At 51.4% G+C, this 19472-nt stretch overlaps 2 protein-coding genes and 1 pseudogene across 13 annotated transcripts in view; 2 read left to right on the forward strand and 1 right to left on the reverse strand.

The window, feature by feature from the left end:
- ACP2 (acid phosphatase 2, lysosomal) overlaps positions 1-5414 on the reverse strand; it is a 9256-nt gene extending 3842 nt beyond the window's left edge. Inside the window, exons 1-10 of one of the 5 annotated variants that reach the window (XM_058688929.1) lie at positions 5176-5414; positions 4493-4588; positions 4102-4188; positions 2616-2768; positions 2409-2507; positions 2241-2330; positions 1659-1749; positions 789-871; positions 551-657; positions 261-436 (exon numbers count right to left, since the gene is read on the reverse strand). In XM_058688929.1, coding sequence (XP_058544912.1) covers positions 261-436; positions 551-657; positions 789-871; positions 1659-1749; positions 2241-2330; positions 2409-2507; positions 2616-2768; positions 4102-4188; positions 4493-4588; positions 5176-5289 — 1096 coding nt within the window. In that variant the 5' untranslated portion in view covers positions 5290-5414. Of the gene's footprint in view, positions 1-260; positions 437-550; positions 658-788; positions 872-1658; positions 1792-2240; positions 2331-2408; positions 2508-2615; positions 2769-4101; positions 4189-4492; positions 4589-4944; positions 5065-5175 lie in introns of those variants that run through there. The other 4 variants (XM_058688928.1, XM_058688932.1, XM_058688930.1 and 1 more) reach the window with 4 other exon arrangements.
- A 6086-nt stretch (positions 5415-11500) lies between these two features.
- Positions 11501-19009, forward strand: NR1H3 (nuclear receptor subfamily 1 group H member 3). Of its 8 annotated transcripts, none has more exons than XM_058688923.1 (10): positions 11501-11525; positions 12952-13031; positions 13550-13738; positions 14219-14485; positions 14729-14937; positions 15043-15222; positions 15370-15469; positions 18099-18212; positions 18427-18521; positions 18712-19009. In XM_058688923.1, the coding sequence occupies exons 2-10, from the start codon at positions 12989-12991 to the stop codon at positions 18856-18858; spliced, it is 1344 nt and encodes a 447-aa protein (XP_058544906.1). In that variant the 5' UTR covers positions 11501-11525; positions 12952-12988; the 3' UTR covers positions 18859-19009. The 8 variants fall into 8 exon arrangements, with proteins under 8 accessions (XP_058544906.1, XP_058544904.1, XP_058544909.1 ...); XM_058688921.1 differs by having other exon boundaries at positions 11504-11609; XM_058688926.1 differs by lacking the exon at positions 11501-11525 and adding an exon at positions 11655-11984 and having other exon boundaries at positions 18444-18521; positions 18712-18874.
- Positions 13946-14070, forward strand: LOC131488999 (U2 spliceosomal RNA; annotated as a pseudogene).
- Positions 19010-19472: the final 463 nt, after the last annotated feature.

A 19472-nucleotide genomic window follows, 5' to 3' on the forward strand; every position in this document is an offset into this window, starting at 1 on the left:
CTTACAGCAGCAAGTAAGCTGGAAGATCTGCTGGTTGCAGGATGAGCCCAGGCTCTCCTGGCTACCGTTATTTTCTCAGTGATCTGAGAAGTGAGGGCATCGCCTGAGAGTGAGGAATGGAGAGAAGGTGAGCAATGGTGTCAGGGTGGTCTAGGGAAATGCACTGAGATGGCTGGAAGGGCAGCAGCTCTCGGGAGACCGGTGGGCAGGAAACGAAGGTTGTTTTGGGACATTACTAGTGGAGGCAGGCAGCCACTCACCCGTGTCTGCAGGCCCGCTTGCCAGCTGGCATTCTTGCTGCCAATCCTTGGGCACGACGGGCTCTGTGAGGTGAAGGAAGTCCTGCAGGGGGCAGCGGTGAGGGCAGCCAGGCAGGATCAGCGGCCAGGGAGCCTTGTTACTCTCATTCCGAAAGTACATCTCCACTGAGAAATTCCTGAGGGTTGACAGGAGAGGCGGTGGAAGCTGCTCAGCGGGCCTATAACTGAGTGCTTGGGCTGCCCACAGCCTCCACACAATTGCCCCTCCGGAGGGCAGACTGTCCACTCACCCATTATCTTCCTGGTACAGTTCAAATATGTGGCAGGAGGCGTAGGGGGCTTGTTCCCCATTGTAGACATCCAGTGCCATTTGCAGAGCCACCAGGGTGGTGTCGTGCTGTAACAGAGAGGAGCTCCCTGTCAGCCCTCCTCACCTAACCCCCGCCTCCCTCCCGCCCCAGGCACTGAACAGAGGAGACAGCCAGCTCTCTGGCCGACGTTCGCATGCTGGCGAGTATGGGAGCTTACCGCAGAGTAAACCAGCAGCTTAGGGAGTTGGGAAGAGGCTGCCATGAGGGTCAGGTTCTTCCGTATCTGAGCCAACAGGACTCCTAAGGAAGAAGAGATCCCGGTGTCAGTGGCTCCAGCTACCCCTGTCTTTTGATCAGACCTATCTGAGCCCCTTCACCCTCTGCTGGTCCTGGGTCTGATCACCCGCACAGGGAACTTTTAGGTGCATGGGAACCATGCAGGAAACTCTTCAGCACCCCTGTTCTCTAAGAACTTTGAAACTTACAGAGAGAAGCAAGATAAAACAAGATATGTACATTTCAACAGATATAGAGAGCTGCCCCTTTATAAGTGAGCTACGAGGTCCTGCCCATGTCTGAAGAATTACTCCAGTTTGGAACAGATATAAACTTAAGACTGCTTCAAAACCCATAAGATGGTGGCAAATACGGGAGCTCTCCCACATGCAGGCTCTGAAAACTACAGAGATATCAGGAAGGTTTGACAGCTGGCCCTCCCTTGGGTGCTCAGACCAGGAAACTGGCACATGTGTATTATTCTCAGCCTTCTTGCAAAGCGTTCCCTGGTGGGTTTCTGGAGGGAGGTATTCATTTAAGGGGACAGAGGGTCTCCTGACACGAGTGACTTAAGAAGATGAATGGCAGGAAAGAAGCACGCAAACCTGACTGTGGTCGATCATACGGTGACAGAGGAGCTATAAGCATTTGGAGGGCGGGGGAAGGCTTTGGTGACTAATGGGAGGTCTGGTTCTGAATGGGCAGAGAAGACTATGGGGGGAGAGGGAAGCGTGTGAGCAGCCTTCCAGAGCAGGTTGTTAATGCTGTAGGGTCCTGAGGAGGGAAGTGACATGCTGCTCTGGTCACTCACCCCCCTGAAGCCGGGCCTTCTCTGCCTGCTCGTAGATCCCGAAGAGGAAGCGGAAGCTGAAGTCCTTTAGCCGGCTCAGATGCTGCATGGTCTGGGGAGAGGCCCAGGGTGGCAGGACCAGCCCGTGTGTTTGCTGTGTATCGCAGCAGGCAGGTTAGCTCCCCAGGCCTAGGCCAGAGCCTCTCCGGGGACAGCTCTCTTCCCCAGCGGGAAGGTGCCTGTGTGTGTGTGAGGGAGGGAGAGGAGAGGAGAGGTGAGGCTGAGGGACTGGAACCAGGAGACATGGTGGACAGGACACAGGAAAGGAAGCTCAGGCACGAAAAGCGTGACTCAGCAGAATCTCGGATAGCACGAGAGTTCTGGGTGGAGAGGGGCAAGAACTGCTGACAGATAATAAACCATTTCCCACTCTGAGGTTCTTTTTCACCCTTGAGGGAAGTTCCCTTGTTTCGCAAGAAGCGGCTTGCCTGGACCTCCCCGGTGGGAATGGTATCCAGGCATGCTGTCCCACTTGTCCTGGTCACCTGGGCCTGCCGAGGTGTGAGAGAAGAAAGGTCACACTGGGACCCTAAGTGGGCTCACCTCGCAGAAGAGTGTGTCATAGACATTCCAGACGGTCTCCAGCGTCAGGTCTGTAAGGCCTGTCTCGTTGGCCACCATATCCAGAAATTGCTATGAAAAAAGGATCAGGGGATGAGTCCTGCCCTGGGGAAAGGACAGCGTGATGACCTCCACCTCAGCCCCACTCACTGCATTCTGAATGATCTCATTCTGATACTCTGGCGTCTGTCGGGTCTCATTCTGTAACTGCTCGTAACGGGGACACGGGCCCAACGGGAACTTCAGCAGCTGCAGAACAAAGTGGGGAAAACAGGCTGAGAAGGAGTCAGGGATCAGCAGGCCCATGGCCAGAGTTGTCCCTCTCACCGCCTCCAGGGAAGCGCTGGCCAGTCTTACCCTATCCTCAGTGATGGGCACAGTGTGAACAGGGATAGGTTGCCAAGAGATATTTGGGTTGAAGCGCTGTATCCCGTTGGGAGGGAAGAGTCCGGCCAGGTTGGCCTCAGCACTCATGAGCGTACGGTCAAAGTCTGTGCTTCGCACATAAACCTGCAGAGACAACAACACAAGTCTTACCTGTGGGGGTGGGGTGGGGCAACTTTGGCCCCTCATTGGGGCCTCAGGGGGAGAACCTGAACCTGTTCTTTTTTTTTTTTTTTTTTTTTTTTTTTTTTTTTTTAACATTTTTTTTTTATTTATTTTTGGGACAGAGAGAGACAGAGCATGAACGGGGGAGGGGCAGAGAGAGAGGGAGACACAGAATCGGAAACAGGCTCCAGGCTCCGAGCCATTGGCCCAGAGCCTGACGCGGGGCTCGAACTCACGGACCGCGAGATCGTGACCTGGCTGAAGTCGGACGCTTAACCGACTGCGCCACCCAGGCGCCCCAACCTGAACCTGTTCTTGATGGTTACCCAGCAGATGGTGGCCCCTGCTCCCCATCTCTGACCTTCCTTGTCCCTCTTCCCAGCAAAGGGCCAAATGCTCAGGTAGTGGCTAGCTGTCACCACTCTGTGAAGAACTCCTGTTGTAATGGCTCTAGTTCAAATGCCTTCCCAGTCCAAAGTATAAGGCTGTCAGTCAGTGAGGCTGTCAGGTCTGTCTATCTGTCTGCTTTTATAACAACGCCTATCTCCCTATCTAGAGTTCTTGAAGGCAGAAACTGTCTCCTACCACATACATATACCCCTTAATAAAGTAGCTTAGAGATCAGGGAGAGGAAATAGAGAACAGTTAATTGCTTGTGCAAAGGGAGGAGGAAGCAGTGGGGAGGGGCAAGACCAGGACAGAGCTGGCCCTCAAGGGAACAATAACATTGAGGACCCCACAGCCTGTGGTTGATAATGGTAACCAGAGGAACATTCATCGCCATCCCCGGGCTCTAGGAAGAGGGCTTCAAGAATCAGGAACACTTGCCAATCTTTCCTGACATGCCTTCTCTACATGTGTTCCCTCCTACCTTTACGTCTTGGCTCTGTGTGGTTTATCGTCTGTCACCCCCACTTCATTCTAAGCTCCATGAAAACAGAGATCGTATCTGTGTGGTGCACCATTACATGCACAGTGCTGGCACAGCACTTTGCCCTTAGTAGGTACTCAGTAAGTGTTTTGGATGGAAAGTCTACGCTATTCCACAGAATCAGAAAAGACTTTGCCAGACCCTAAAGTCTGAGATTGGATGCTTGATCAGTTTTGCCCCTTCCAAGTCAAGGAGGGGCAACTCGGCCTCTAGGACTCTGTTCTACACAGCTCTTGGATGTCGTGTCCTGTAGTTGTTACCAAAAACTCATGGCAGGAGGCCAGAGTGCCCCAGGCTTCCCGAGGGCAGGGGGTGAGGATAGTAGATTCCACTCCCCTTGCCTCTTGGAGCTCCCAGCCTTACCTCTTGCCGGTGGTAAGAGGTGTTGAGAAAGCCATGGTAGCGTTGCCGCAGAGCCTGGCCCAGCTCCCAATGCTGTAGCATCCCCTCCTGTGGGCAAACTCAAGAGTTAAGAGGGAAGGGACAGCTTGCAAGCCCACAGGGCTTAGGCACTATTGCTTTCCAAATTTACCCTGTCTGGAAGTAGGAGTGGGTTAATCTGATCACAGAAGTCATTTACTAAGTGGCTGATTGTATATGGCATCTGTCCTGGACACAGAGGAAAGTAAGTTTAAGGTCAAAGTCAGCACCCACATGGCAAATGAGAGTTTGGTGGAGCCCCAAGTTCTGTAGCCTGCTCTCGAGGTCACTCATTCTACAGCACGCCCTGAATGGAGGCTGGCTTCTGACCCACCTTAGTTAGCTGACCAAACCCCTGGGGCCACTCCTCTTCCTGATAGGGATCCTTGGGATATGTCTTCACTGGCGAACGGTCTCCATGTCGGTACAGCTGAGGAAAGAAAATGGTTTGCCTACAGGTCAGAGAGTTCCTCGACAGGGACAAAGAGCCCATCTCTGCCCCTTGTTGGGGAGAGATGCCTTACTCCTTCTAGGAAGCCTTAACTCTACCCCCTGCAAAAGACCCCAACTCAGAAGTCAGTAACTTTGAACAGGTTCCAGAGATTCTAATTTGGCCAACCAACGCCACTGGAGACCATAAGAGAAGCCAAAGATACAGATGGGAAAGGAAAGGAGAAACGAAAGCAATGCCGGGGATGGGGGAAGGGATGGGGGGAAAAATCACCAAAGGCTTAAGGGTGAGTCCCTTTACCGTTCTACAACATCCCTGTCCCAAGACAGACTCACCGACCTATGCCCTGATATGTAATTAATTACACCCTGCCTGTCCCCGAAAATAACTCGGGCTCCACATCAATTCCGAACTGGGCCCCCGACCCTCCAGGCCAGTCGTCTCGTCCTAAACCGGCTCCCGCTCCTCCAGATCCAGACCCCAGCACAAGCCCCGCCCCTCCCTCGAACAACCGGCCGTGCCCTTCCAGCTCTGGCAAGCCCTTTGGCCACCCCGTCTCTCATTACCAAGGTGACGAAGCGCAGACTCCGGGCCTGGGTGGGTGGCATCACTATCAGGTTCACGCCAAGAAGGAGCTGGAGAAGAGCTGCCCCGCTCCATGCAAACGGCCTGCCCGCCATCACCGCTGTAGACTATGCAGCAAATCGGCTGGAACCCGCTGCGTGGCACCTACAGCAGCCGCCCGGACGCACCCGTAAGGACACACGCCGGAAGTGCCTTCGCCGCCATCTTGGTAAAGGAGGGGCAGAGATGGTGGGAGAAGGAGGAATCTGGGAGGGAATGCGATGCGGCCGCGGCGGAGGAGCGTGGGAATGTAGCGCGACCTCGCGTGGCAGAAGGAGCTGAAGATCTCGTCTTGGTAAAGAGAGTCCTGAGCTCGGGTTGGCCTCTGCCACGGAGACCCTGTAACAAGGTGGCGCCTACTGTGTGCCAGTGTATGGGAGAGCGAGCGCCCCCTCGGGCCGGGGTGCAGCCGGTCCTGAGCTCAGAGCCACAGCCGCTGCAGAATTGGGGCGAGAGCTGGGAAGTGTAGGGCGCCCTTCTCCACGCCCCTGCCTTCTGGTGGAATTTGAGCCTTGGCCCTGTTCCCGGGAGAGGCCCTGTTTGGTGCAGGGCACAGAGTGTCAACAGTTCTTTGGACTCTCTGTGTCCTTGAGGTTGGTCCCAGTGTAGCCTACTTGCTCCTGCCTTTGAGCAAAGCTCCAAAAGACCTCTCACTTTCCCTTCCAGTCCTTTCCCTGCCCTCCCACCCGTCCACTTCCGAATTTTAGAGGTCTTCTAAGATGTCATGCCTCCTCCGAAAGGAATGTTGGACAGTGTGTTCAGACTTTGCAGAATCAAAGCAGCGAGTCCACAGGCGAGGAATTTCAGACCAATGGGGAGATACATAAGGATAAGGGGAAGGAGTGTATCATAAAGTGGAGTAGGTGTAGTTTCCACAGAATCGGAGACCCTCTTGGCATTGGCCATTGGGATCCAGGTGCAGCCAATTTGGCCTTAGTGCTTTGTGACTGAGCTTGGAATGACTCCAGGATCACAGATCCTTGGGATGCTTTGATTCAGGTCTGCCCACTGGAAGCAAATCACCTCAAATGGTTGGAGAAATAAAACCTCATCACAACTGTATGGGAGAATAGGGTGCCTGGGCGGCTCAGTTGGTTAAGGGTCTGACTCTGATTTCCACTCAGGCTGTGATGTCATGCTTGGTGAGCTTGAGCCCCATGTCTGGCTCTGTGCTGACAGTGCAGAGCCTGCTTGGGATTCTCTGCCTTCCTCTCTCTCTGTCCTTCCCCTGCTCACAGACTTTCTCCCTCTCTCAAAAGTAAAGAAACATTAAAACAAAACAAAACTTAGAGTGCCTGCGTGGCTCAGTGGGTTAAACGTCCAACTTCGGCTCAGGTCATGATCTCACAGTTTATGGATTTGAGCCTGGAGCCTGTTTCAGATTCTGTGCCTCTCTTTCTCTCTGCCCCTCCCCTACTCTTGCTCTCTCTGTCTTTCATAAATAAATAAACGTTAAAAAAAACTGTATGGGAGAAAGCAGGATCATTTTATCCTATGACTCCAGATCCAGTTATTTTTAATATACCTTTCAAAATTGTTATGGAGGAGTGAATAGAAATTGAGAGCTGAAAGATGGGTAGTCAAATGGTTTTTAACCTACTTATTTATTCATAAGCACCTTTACGAATCAGATGAAAATTTAGTGCCCTGTTTTCCAGAAAAAATGTCCCCACACACGAATGGAATTTTGTATATAATCTTAAGAGGTTCATGAAGACCATCAATAGTTTTCTTGATTCAGCATCTCTGAATCCCTGATCCAACCTAGTCCCCTTACTTTAGAAGGATAAGAAAACAGGGGCAACTGGGTGGCTCAGTCAGTTAAGCGTCTGACTTCAGCTCAGGTCATGATCTCCCGGTTCATGGGTTCAAGCCCTGCATCGGGCTCTGTGCTGACAACTAGGAACCTGCTTTGGATTCTTTGTCTCCCCCTCCCTCTGCCCCTCTCCCACTCTCTCTCTCTCAAAAATAAACATTAAAAAAGTTCTTAAAAAAAAAAAAGGATAAGAAAACAGAGAGGAAGTGATTTGTCCAAGGTCACAGAGTTTAGGAGAAGGGATTAAAACTCAAGTTTTCTGATTCCCAGGTAGTCTTTATAATGGGCTATTTCTCACAGGCTACTCAAACTGCATTGCTAAGCCATATTTGGTGGCCCCCAAATGCCTTCAATAAAGAGATTTCTAATGAAACTTTCTCACATTGGTTGGGTTGAATGGGGCATGGCTAAATGCCCCTTACTCTTGCAAGGACATAGCCTTGCCTTGTACCCAAGGCCTTTGTGATTTCGGAATGTAAATCTTGGGCTCACTAAATTTTGGTGAGTAGAGCAAATTCAACTTTTGCTTTTCTTCCCACTTGCTCAAGTATGCCTGTATCCTTTGTGCCTGCAAGTATCCTATGTAGGAGGGATTGATGGAGCAGATATTATTTCCATTTCTGTAGTAAAAAACAAATCCAGGAAGGGTGAAGATTATAGCACAAGTACATGGTAGAACCAAGAGCTGAGCCTTGTTTTGTTTTCTGTTTTTTTGTTTTTATTTATTTATTTATTTTTTTGTTTTGAGAGACAGTGAGAGCCTAAGTGGGGCAGAAAGAGAGAGAGGAAGAGAATTTCAGGCAGGGTGCAGAATTTCTGCACCATCAGCCCAGAGCCCGATGCAGAGCTTGAACTCACAAACTGCAAGATCATGACCTGAGCCAAAATCAGAGACGCTTAACCGATTGAGCCACCCAGGCACCCTGTGAGCCCTGGTTTCTTGACCCCTAGCTCCTGCATATTTTCTACCAGATGATTCTGTAGTCTCCATGCCTTTGTTCCTAAATACAGATGCAAAAAATGAGGTGTGTAGATAGATTTATAGATAGGTGGATACATGGGCCTATCTCTGATCAAATAAATCAGAATCCATGAAAATGAGACCAGGTTTGGAAACCACTGTTCCACTGTGTTGTCAGAAGTAAACCTAAATCCAGGTGAGTTAATCCTTTTATTGATCTAGAGAGGTGTTTTTGTGTAATGGACTGAGGTGTTTCTTTGTTTGATTTTGAGTCAGCTAAGCCTGTATTCAAATTTGATATTTACCCACTTGCTAGTAACTATCTCTTAGGGTTATATATGTTGCTAAATAAAATAATTCATGTAAAGATAAATAGTAAGCACATAATAGTAAATGTTACTTTTCTCCTTTCTGCCTTCTGTATTATCTCTGAACTCATAAGCCTGAGAAGCAGAAATTCCTGGGTTCTTCTCTATCTTGTGATTGGGAGGTTGGGCAGAAGTTGTTTGAGTGCCCTGCAAGATGACCCCCCACACTCTGCATCTTTCCAGAATGGTGAAGGAGAGAGCAAGAATCTGTTTCCTTAGTCTGTCTCTCCAAACTGTACCTTGTGGCCTGCTTCATGGGAATTTGAGTACTTTCAAGGGAATTATCGAATAGTACATATGACTGTAGACTGGGGAATGCTCCTCTCTTTTTGCTTCAAGTTTCCCATTGCTGCAAGGAAAAATCCTCTGGAGGTTCTAGGGTCACAAATGTGACCTGGAAGATCCCCAAAGGTTCTAAGATCCTCTAGGAGCCAAAGAAACATAGGAGACTGGGAAAGAAACAACACTGGGAGGCTTTGCACCTAATACCTGTGGACTAGTGGGACTCTACTGTGGGGGTGGGTCTGGTAAAGTGAGACATGTAACCCCAGCTGCTGATCACCTGACTACTTGCTCTGGTTTGGGGGAGATGTCCCAGTGGTGGGGCTGCAGAAACTCTGGCGATGGTGCCAACAGGTTTTCGTTTTCCCATTTTCCTCTCCCTTTCTTTCTTCACACGGGGAAGGCTCCTGAAGCCCTGTAACCTGAAGGGGTAGCTCTGGCAGTAAAGCACTGGTAATGCTTCCTTCTACTTGAGATAAAGGAGCAGACTCCCTGACTTGGAGGAGATGGTGCCCTGATCTGCTTGTTCAGCAGCTGGCACTAGCCTGGGTCAAAAGGGCTCCAGATGGGGCTTGTGTGTGGTCTCAGGTCCTGGACTGCAGAGAGATGGGGGTGTCAGGAGAGGGAGCTGAGGATCAGGAGTAGATGAGGGAGGCCTTTGCCACCTCCCAGAAGGTAGGTCATCAAGCCCCAGATCAATGTTACATCCCAGGTTCCTTGTATCCAGGCGTTTCAGTGACATCTCTGACTGTCCTTCTACGCTGAAGCTCCTGGGGGTGGGGAAAGGTGGAGGAGGGCACTGGGTGGATGATGTGGGTGCTGAGACAGAATGGTTCCAGTTTCCCAGGGGTTGGAGTCCCTGGTGTCTGCTTTTCCAGGACAGCTGGGGCCTTGTGAAAATCTGGAAAGGAAGACATGCAAGAGGAATGGAGAGCCTTGTGCTCATGACTCAGAGATGTTCGGACAAGGGTGGTGGCCTCGTGAAGGGATGACCTTGTGATAAGAGGGAACAAGAGCTAAAGCTGGAGGCAGAACTTTGAGATGGGGGGTGTCAGAGGGGCTTTTCTGAAATGTGAAAGTGAATACGGGGGCAGATTTTGCAACACCACCCAGCCTGCTGTCTTCTCAAGCCTCTGCTCTCCAACCCCCGCCTGTTCCCCCACCCCACCCTGTGCTTCCTCCCATCTTTCACCAAGCTCTCTTTCTGTTTCTGCTTTCTCCGGCCTTCTCCCATCCTGTTCTGCCACGCCCTCTGCCCGCTCTGTCCCCGTTCCTCTCTTCCCTGGTGTCCTGTTCATCTGTTTCCATCCCCCTGGCTGCCTGCCCTGGCCCTCTGTCCATCTATCCTTTAATGTGGGGCCCATGGGAACTGGAGTTCACAGCAAAACAGGAAGAGCCTGTGAGCAGGAAACTGGGAGTGGGGCAGGGGGTGAACAACCAGCAGTAACCTCAGCCTCCCACATCTGGACTGAAGCATCGCCGGGGCTATCTGTCTCTCCCACAGCAACCCACCAGCCCCAGTTTCTTCCATCCATCTTAGTGCTTCACTGGTCCAGCTGACCTGAGAGAGAACCAGACAGGAGCATCCTGGACTCCAATTCAAGAGAAAGAGCACAGGAGTGCTCACTGGAGTGAGGACATCTGGATTCTGATCCCAGCTTGGCCACTAACTGTGTGTGGTCTTGGAAAAGGCTCTCCCATGAGCTCAGTGTTCTGAGGCTAGTTCTTCTGAATGTTCTCTGTAAAATGGTGCTCCTGTTATTTACCCTCCCTCCCTCCCTCCCTCTTGAGGTTGCTCTAAGGCCCAAAAGGTATAGTGAAACAAGCACTGGAAGGTTAACAGTGTGAGATTCCAGGTGATGGGAAGACCTATAGATGAAAGGATTGGAAGTTAATGATCGCTGCTACCATTTCTTGAACACTTACTATGTGCCACACATTGTGCTGTGATACGTTGTTTATGTCTCATGACAACCTTATGTAGCTAAAACCATTATTATTATCATCCCTATTTTAAAGGTAGGGAAATTGGTTCAGAAACATTATGTAACTTATTTAATTGCAATCAGACAGCTAATAAGAGGCAGAGGCAAAGCCAGATTTGAACCCAAAACCTGAGCCCAGAGCTCAGGTGCCAAACAACACGTTGAGATGAAATTGACGAGTTAACAAGTACAGAAGAGGATCATATTATTTCTCTTATTTAAGAAACAGGAACATAGTACCTCCTCTGTTGCCGACTCTATGCTAGGCCCTGTTCCATGGGCCACAGGGGAGATAAAATCAATTAAACATGGTATCTACCTTCAGGGGTGTATCTCATTTTCCAGGCAACAGGGCAGGACAACTACAGCTATAGTCTCAGTACATCCTGGTTAGAACCTACCATCACTTGAGATGGAACGGTTGCCAGATATGAGAACCTGTGTATCTTCCCAGGTCCATCCTGGGCTGGCACCTGAGTCACCTGCCATCTCCACCCCTACCTCCTTGCCAGGCCTGCCATTGCTCCTCCTCTCTCTCCTGGCCTCTTCACATTTCGGTGGCCCCCTGCAGGGCACCCACGTTCAGAAAGCCTCCCTGGAAGGAAAAGCACCTGCCTTTCCACCTCTGGAGTGATACCAGCTTGGCTGAGGCCCGGGGCTTGTGGGGAGAGCTTTTTGGCCCTTTCCCAGAGGCAGGAGAGGAGGAGGGAGGCTGGGAAAGCAGGCTGGGGCTCGGTGTTGCAATTCCGGGCAGTGCAGGGACCTTTGCTCTACGAGGTGTCTATGGAGGGGAGGGAATACTGACTCTGGAGGCTGCCGGGATTGGGGTGGGGGTGCCTGGGAGGCCGTCTTTCTGTAAGAGCAGCTAAGAGGCACCGGGGTGAGGAGAGGAAGGGGAGAGACGTGGAACTGGGCTGGTCTACAGGGAAATGCGACTGTCATGGTTGGGGGAAGGGAAGCAGGGGTGAGGCTGGGCTGAGGGGCGGCGGGCTGGGGAGGAGTCAGCATGGTAGGGAAGCTGCTCCGTGGGTGTGGGGGACGGCGGCCAGGGTTCTGGTCAGTCGTCTCCAGTCTGCCTAGCAGGAAGGAGAAGTGGCCCGACCCCTCACCAGTCCCTCCCCTCAGCCTCTCCCCACATTACTTTTCTGGGGCTCCGGTCCTTCACGGTCCTTCACTTGCTCAGCTCCGGCTCCTCCGCCAGCCAGCGAGGCCTCTGGACAGGGGATTGCACCTTCCTCCTCTCCCAGCAAGGGGGCTCCAGAGACTGTCCCAGCCTGGAAGTCCGGTGGCCTGGGGATTCGGTGGGTCTGTTCCTCAGCACTGGCCTGGGGCTCTGTGTGTGAGTCTGGGGTGGGAGGGAGGTTACCCTGTAGATCTTAGAAAGTGGTCTCTGGGGAGAACTGAAGGATGATAATGGTGATGGCAGCCCAGGCAGCACCAGGATTCTATTTAGGTCCCAGAATAACTTCTGAAGGGTTCTGGGGGAGGGGGGTCCTGGCTGTGAACTGGAGTGACTCCCACAGGCAGGAGGTTTGTGCCGGGACCCTGGAAAGTGACAGTAGTGAGGGTGTCTAAAAAGCAGTGAGTTTTACTGTGTGAGTGAGCAGTGAGTGAGCTGGTCCTGGCCAACTTTGTTCCCAGTGCTGTCCTTACTTTGGAGTAAGAGGAAGGGGCTCTGACAGAAGCTGGGCAGATGTGCCCAAACACTCTGTGATGGCCTGGAGGGGTCCTTGGGGAGAAGAGGTGGCATGGTGGTCAACAGCTAAGACTTTGGAGTCAGACCAGAATTGGAATCTTGGCTCTACCATTGCCTAACTGTGTAGCCATAGGCAATTTACTTAATCTCTTTGAACCTCAGTTTCCTGATCTGTAAAATGAGCTTAAGAATAGTCATGATATTGGGGTGCCTGGGTGGCTCAGTCGGTTAAACGTCCTACTCTTGATTTCGGCTCAGGTCATGATCTCACGGTTCGTGAGTTCAAGCCTCGCAAGGAGCTCTGTGCTGATGACGCGAAGCCTGCTTGGGATACTGTTTCTCCTTCTCTCTGCCCCTCACCCGCTTGTGCTGTCTGTTTGTCTCTCTCTCTCTCAAAATAAATAAATAAACTTAAAAAAGAAAGAATAGTAACGACATCCATAGGAATATTGAGAGAAAGGCATATAAAGCCTTAGAACAGGCTGATATGTACGTATACAGCAAGTAAATGTTAGCGGATATATTAGTACTGATAAGATCAGGAGGAGAAAGTTGCTGAGGCCAGAAAGGAGCCCGGTTCTGAAGACTGTAACATGGATCATTCCTGCAGGAGAGTCCCTTGGTAATGTCCAGGGCTCCAGGAAGAGATGTCCTTGTGGCTGGAGGCCCCTGTGCCTGATGCTTCTCCTGGTAAGCTTCTTCATCCCAGCCCTCTCCCCTGAGCCCACATCTCAGCCCTTCTCCTCCCTCAGGAATCAGCCTCCTTCGTTACTTGCCTTCTGCCATACCCCAGAGAGCAGTCTAGAGTCGTTCTTGGTATTGCTTGCCTCCTTCTGCCCAGACTACCTCTATCTACACTGGTTCTGGTGCTGTTCCCTCCCAATCTGGGCTTGCTGCTGGGGACAGCTGGCGTGTCCAGGGCTTAGCAGCACTGGCTTTGAAGAGTTCTGTCTGATCTCTGAAATTGATACACATCAGCCCCTCAAGGGGACAGAGGTTAACATCCTCATTTAAGGTATTGAGGTACAGGGGACTGTAAGTGACTAGCCCTAGAGCCCACATGAACCCCAGGGGCCTGAAGCCTGATGAGCCAACATTTTGCTGCCCTCTAGGGGTAGAAACAAGTTTGCAGTTTCCCAGAAGGACACAGAGGAAGTGGATGGGAGGGACCTGAGAGACCCCCCCTTGTGCCTCTCTTTTGGGGCTAGACTCTGCAGTGGAGCTGTGGGAGCCAGATGCACAAGATGCAAGTGGCCAGGCGCTGGGAGTCAGCAACTGCGTCCTCAGGGAGGAAGCCAGCACGCCCCAGTCGGCTGGGGACTCCCTGGGGGCAGGGCTGGAGGCAGCAGAGCCCATAGTCCTGCTCCCTGGGGTGGATACCCCTCCAGAGTCTACAGGTGAGGAGCTGTTGGATTTGGAGGAGGCAGGGGCTCCCTGGATCTGGGAGAGGTACCTTAGGGCCGTTTACCTCATAAGATCATGGTTAAGTCCAAAGGCTTTAGATTCAACTAGACTTGAGTGATCTAAGTGTGAATTTTGTCTCTACCTTAGGCCTGTCCGAGTCTCGGTTTCCTTATTTGTAAAATGGAAGTAATAATGGTATTATTGCTTCTTGGCCTTTTGGCTAAGAGCAAGTGTAACATCTGTTCTTACCAGTTTAATAATAGTATCTATCTGTTATGGCTGTTGTAAGGATGGATCAATGCATATAAAGGCTCAGACAATACCTAGGACATAATAGCACTTGGTATATGAGAGCTACTTTCTCATAACCGACTAGGAAGGGAATGAAGGTCACTGAGTGCTCAGGGCAGTGGCCAACTGGGCACCAAGCTTTTTTCTTGGAGAAGAACACTAAGGCTCTTCCCTGTACCCAGAGCTCCGTCCGCAAAAACGGAAAAAGGGGCCAGCCCCCAAAATGCTGGGGAATGAGCTGTGCAGTGTGTGTGGGGACAAGGCCTCTGGCTTCCACTACAACGTGCTGAGCTGTGAGGGCTGCAAGGGATTCTTCCGCCGCAGCGTCATCAAAGGAGCGCGCTATGTCTGCCACAGTGGGGGCCACTGCCCCATGGACACCTACATGCGTCGCAAGTGCCAGGAGTGTCGCCTTCGAAAATGCCGCCAGGCTGGCATGCGGGAAGAGTGTGAGTGTCTGGGGGCAGGAGTGGGGGAGGAGGCTTCTGGGAAAGGGGTGCCAGGGTGTGAGGGTAGACAGGCAGCTGAGCCTACAGGGCCTTCCTACATGGTCCCTACGTATAGATTAAAATCTCTTCCTTATGTTTACTCAATGCTCTCTGCTTTTCTGGAGCCTCAAACTACCCCTGTGCCCCATCCTTGCTTCCTGTCTCCCCCTTTTCCTCCCTCCTCACGTCCGGCCCTGTCCTTAGGTGTCTTGTCCGAAGAGCAGATCCGCCTAAAGAAACTGAAGCGGCAAGAGGAAGAACAGGCTCAGGCCACATCCATGCCCCCAAGGGTGTCCTCACCTCCCCAAGTCCTGCCCCAGCTCAGCCCAGAACAGCGGGGCATGATTGAGAAACTGGTGGCTGCCCAGCAACAGTGTAACAGACGCTCTTTTTCTGACCGGCTCCGAGTCACGGTAACTGAGGGAGCTGGGGACAGGTGGCTGAGCCCAGGGCATGGTTGGCTTCTTGATATCCGACTCAGTATAGTTTGTGTCTTCCGTCCTTGCCCTTCTGGATAGCCTTGGCCCATGGCACCAGATCCCCAGAGCCGGGAGGCCCGTCAGCAGCGCTTTGCCCACTTCACAGAGCTGGCCATCGTCTCTGTGCAGGAGATCGTTGATTTCGCCAAACAGCTGCCTGGCTTCCTGCAGCTCAGCCGGGAGGACCAGATCGCCCTACTGAAGACCTCTGCGATTGAGGTGGCTGGCAAGGCTGAGGGATGACGGGAGGACTGGGGCGGGATTGTCTCTGGCAGGGGCTTCACGACAGCCGCATGGGGAGTTGAAAGTGCCTCATGCCGAGACCAGCCTGCAGAGTCCCTGTTTGAGGTCTGCTGTTGTGTGCAGGTGATGCTCCTGGAGACGTCTCGGAGGTACAACCCTGGGAGTGAGAGTATCACCTTCCTCAAGGACTTCAGTTACAACCGGGAAGACTTTGCCAAGGCAGGTGAGAACTGAGATCAAAAAAAGATTGGGGTGGATGGAGAGACACTTTTGGTCATTGGGCTCATAGTGACTACAGAGACACAGGCCCAGGCTTTGGGTGGCTGTTCAGGGAAGGCTTCTCTTGTTTTCCCAAGATAGAAAGTTGGAATGGTGATCGGCCTCTCTCAGCTGCTCCAAATAGACCCCTGTCCTCTGTTGCATTTGGCCAGTGGTTCTCAAACAGTATTCTAAGGAATCTGAGGTGGGGTTCTGGGGAATTGTCACCCTGGAGAAGGTCAGAGAGGCACAGGAATGTCCTTCTTCCTTGAGCCAAACAAGAAACTCCGTGTAATATTGTGCTTCTGGATGATGTTTTGCCTAAAGAAAAGATTTTGCACCGAGTCTTTCAGTACTTAATAAGGAACTCAGTGGTGCCCTTTAAGGAATGTGTGGACTGACTTCACCCTATCTTTCAAATGCTTTTTTTGATGAGTTGTGGAACAGAAGCTGAAACGTGGCAACTTCAGGGCCATTTTAGGTTAAGAGTGAACACTCCCTTCCCCGTGCTGCGTTACACCTGGAATGTTTTCTCCAAGAATTCGTTCACAGCGCTGCTCTTTGATCCTTACTTGTAGGCTAAGCAGTGTTGGCTTCCTCATATTCAGTTGCTGGTAATGTTTGTGTCCTGGGAGTCGGGGTGGGCAAGAATGGATGGCTGAGGATGTTTTGGAGGGACTGGAACTTCGGCTCAACGGGAGACCGAGTAGTTTAACACCTGAGTGAGTGGGTCTGTAAAATAGGGCCAATGCTATGACTCCATTCTTGGGGTTTGGTAGGTCCTGCTTTCCAGGACAGAGCTCATTGTCTGGTTTCTGGTGACTCAGACCAGCTCATATGCCTCTTGTCCAATACAGGCCACTCTGAGCTTTCTAGGAAGGCCTCCCTTAACTATAGAGCATGGCACATCTGTCACATCTCCTGGCTTCTCTAGTGCCCTGTGTGCTGCTGGAGTGTATAGGCGCCTAATGTGGGCAACTTGAGGACTTTTTTCCAGCTTTAAAAACCCAGCCCTGCTCCTTTTCTCTGCCTTTTTCCCTAAATGCTTATCATCCAGGTCATTCCCAAGCATGGCCTCCTCCTCCTTCCTAACCTCCTCCTTTTTGAACCCTTCGCCATTCTCATGTCCGGGTGTTCCTGCAGCACTCGCAGGCTTGTGCCATCTGAATCTGCACCTATTTATAGATTCATTTATATAAGCAGTTGTGATGCCATCACATTTGCCTTTCATTTCTTTTTGTCAGCGAGATCTTGGGAAGGAGGAGCAGGGGCCCTCTTTTGTCGGGTCTTCATCCCTCTCTACACCCACTACTATATGCTGCAGCCACTAATGATGTGGCCTGATAACATGAGCAGACCCTGCAAGGGTGCACAGACCATCTCCAGAACCTCCGCCTCCTCTCTGTACAAAGGGGCTGTTCGGCACAATTGGAGGCTCAACACCTCAACAAGAAAGGCTTTATAAAATGGGGCTTGTCCATTAAATGTCTTAGCACACACTTGATAAACATCAGGGTGAAAGTACAGGAAGTGACTAACCAAGAAGCCTTGAATGGAAAAGTTAGCAGATGGTTGCTAAAAGAAATCTGAGAGAGCTTAGGGGATAGGGTGGAGTGGGGGAGACTGTGTGATGGGAGAAGTGTTCTTTAGATGTCACGACTTTAGGTCATGGTTTGTTGAACTTCACTCTCCTCAGCAAGAAATCTGGCTCTGTTTTTTTAATCTATTACTTATTTAACAAGCACTTATATAGTATGTGCCACGATATAATAAGGATCCATCATGAGATGAGTACTATTGCTATCTCCATTCTGCAGATGGAAAAACCAAGGCCCAGAGAACTTAAATAACTTACCCAAGGTCACACAACCCAATAAATGGTAGAGCCAGGACTCCAACCCAGGCAGTCTGTTGTCATAGTCCATACCCTCAACCTTATTGCTGTGTTCTTGCTGGGATGTGAAACATGTTATCTCCGGTATTCAAACAAGTAAGGCCTATTGCCAGTGAAAAAGTTTTCTTTGTAAACAAAAATAAGAGTTGCCTCTATTTCTAGTAATGTGGGGTCCTCCAGAATGCCAATAATAGGGGCATCTGGGTGGCTTAATCGGTTAAGTGTCCAACTTCGGCTCAGTTCGTGATCTTGCACTTTGTGGGTTCAAGCCCTGAGTTGGGCTCTGTGCTGACAGCTAGGAGCCTGGAGCCTGCTTCGGATTCTGTGTCTCCCTCTCTCTCTGCCCTTTCCCTGCTCATGTTCTGTCTTTCAAAAATAAATAAACTTTTTTTTTAAATGCCAATAATAGAAGAATTTATCCTTGTCATTCAATTCAGCACCTCCTATGTGCCAGGCACAGCACTATGTGCTTTGCATGCTTTATCATTTAGCCGTCTCAACAGTCTTACAAGTTCAGATGAGCTTCCCATATCACAGATGAGGCTTAGAGAAGTTAAGAAACTTGCCTAACATTACACAGCAGAGCCCTGGAGACTTCTTCGTGCGTTCCCAATAGTTCCCCTAAGTTGAGGAGTTGGAGGAGAGAAGGAAGCTCCCACGGCTCGTGCTGCATGCCCCCGCCTCCCTTCTTCCTCCCCAGGGCTACAGGTGGAATTCATCAACCCCATCTTTGAGTTCTCCAGAGCCATGAATGAGCTGCAGCTCAATGATGCTGAGTTTGCTCTGCTCATCGCCATCAGCATCTTCTCTGCAGGTGTGAGGAGGGGCAGGAGGGAAAGGGAGCAAGAGACTTGCAGCGAAAGGCGGCTGCAGGCCCCATGGGGCGGGAATTGTGGGGGTGGAAGCCCATGTCGTGCTATTTTGGGAGATGTTGGGTGTGGCATGTCCCTATTTTGGGGGTTGTGATTTGGGATATGGAACTAAGACCGTGGCCAGACTTGCCCCTCGACTCTCTTGGTGACCTGTAGACCGGCCCAACGTGCAGGACCAGCTCCAGGTAGAGAGGCTACAACACACATACGTGGAGGCTCTGCATGCCTACGTCTCCATCCACCACCCCCATGTGAGTGTCCCGATGGTGCCCTTTTTCCTCCTCCCCACAGGCTTATCCCCTGACACACCTGTTTTCCCTTCAAGACTCCTTCCCTGACTACATCTTGCACAGACAATTTGGTACCTCTCTCACAACTCCCCTACCCTTGCCCCTTCCCTGGGGAGAGACAGAACCTGTATTTGTCCCTCTCTTCCCCTAGGACCGACTGATGTTCCCAAGGATGCTAATGAAACTGGTGAGCCTCCGGACCCTGAGCAGTGTTCATTCAGAGCAAGTGTTTGCACTGCGCCTCCAGGACAAAAAGCTTCCCCCGCTGCTCTCTGAGATCTGGGATGTGCACGAATGACTGTTCTTCCCCCATATCTTCTCTGTTTTCTGGGCTGGAGGGCTGAGGCGCCTGGCTGCCTCCTACAGGTGGAGCTGTCTGAGAAGGGCAAACATTCCTGGGAGCTGGGCAAAGGAGATCCTCGTGTGGCATTAAAGGAGAGTCAAAGGGTTGGGAGTTTTGTGGCTGCTGGGCAGTGAGGGTCCTGCTAGAAGCGTGCTCCATTTGAAGATCGTACTGACCCAACCAAATGGATGAACCTGGGGGCCACTTTGCACAAGGTTCTCCAGGGCCCTGCCCCTCCTGCCTCCACCACTTCCTGTTTTCCCCACAGGGCCCCAAGAGAAATTCTCCACTGTCACTGCGGCTTGACCATAAATGCCTGGGGGCTGCCTCACTGATAGGTCTGGCGCTGTCTGTACAGAAAGACCAAAAAGAAGATAGAATGAGAGAAAAAAAAAAATCTCTGGGTTGGGGGTGGGGGCACGGCCACCATAGAGGAGGAAACCCTCCTTTAGGATCCGCCTCCAGACGCATAACAGAGACAAGTCACAAGTGACAGCCTGGGCAGTGAGAGGGGACTACCAACCCCATGAGGATAAATGAAATGCTGAGGCTTAGATGCCCCCTTCCCT

Source organism: Neofelis nebulosa, chromosome 10 (genome assembly GCF_028018385.1).
Source record: "Neofelis nebulosa isolate mNeoNeb1 chromosome 10, mNeoNeb1.pri, whole genome shotgun sequence".
Taxonomy (NCBI): Eukaryota; Metazoa; Chordata; class Mammalia; order Carnivora; family Felidae; genus Neofelis; species Neofelis nebulosa.

Excerpts from the sequence above, each read along its gene's own strand:
- NR1H3 (XM_058688923.1), top strand. The coding sequence starts at position 12,989 with ATGTCCTTGTGGCTGGAGGCCCCTGTGCCTGATGCTTCTCCTG. Across the intron at positions 13,032-13,549 it reads TGTGCCTGATGCTTCTCCTG|ACTCTGCAGTGGAGCTGTGG; the intron begins GTAAGCTTCTTC and ends TTTTGGGGCTAG. Across the intron at positions 18,522-18,711 it reads TCTCCATCCACCACCCCCAT|GACCGACTGATGTTCCCAAG; the intron begins GTGAGTGTCCCG and ends CTCTTCCCCTAG.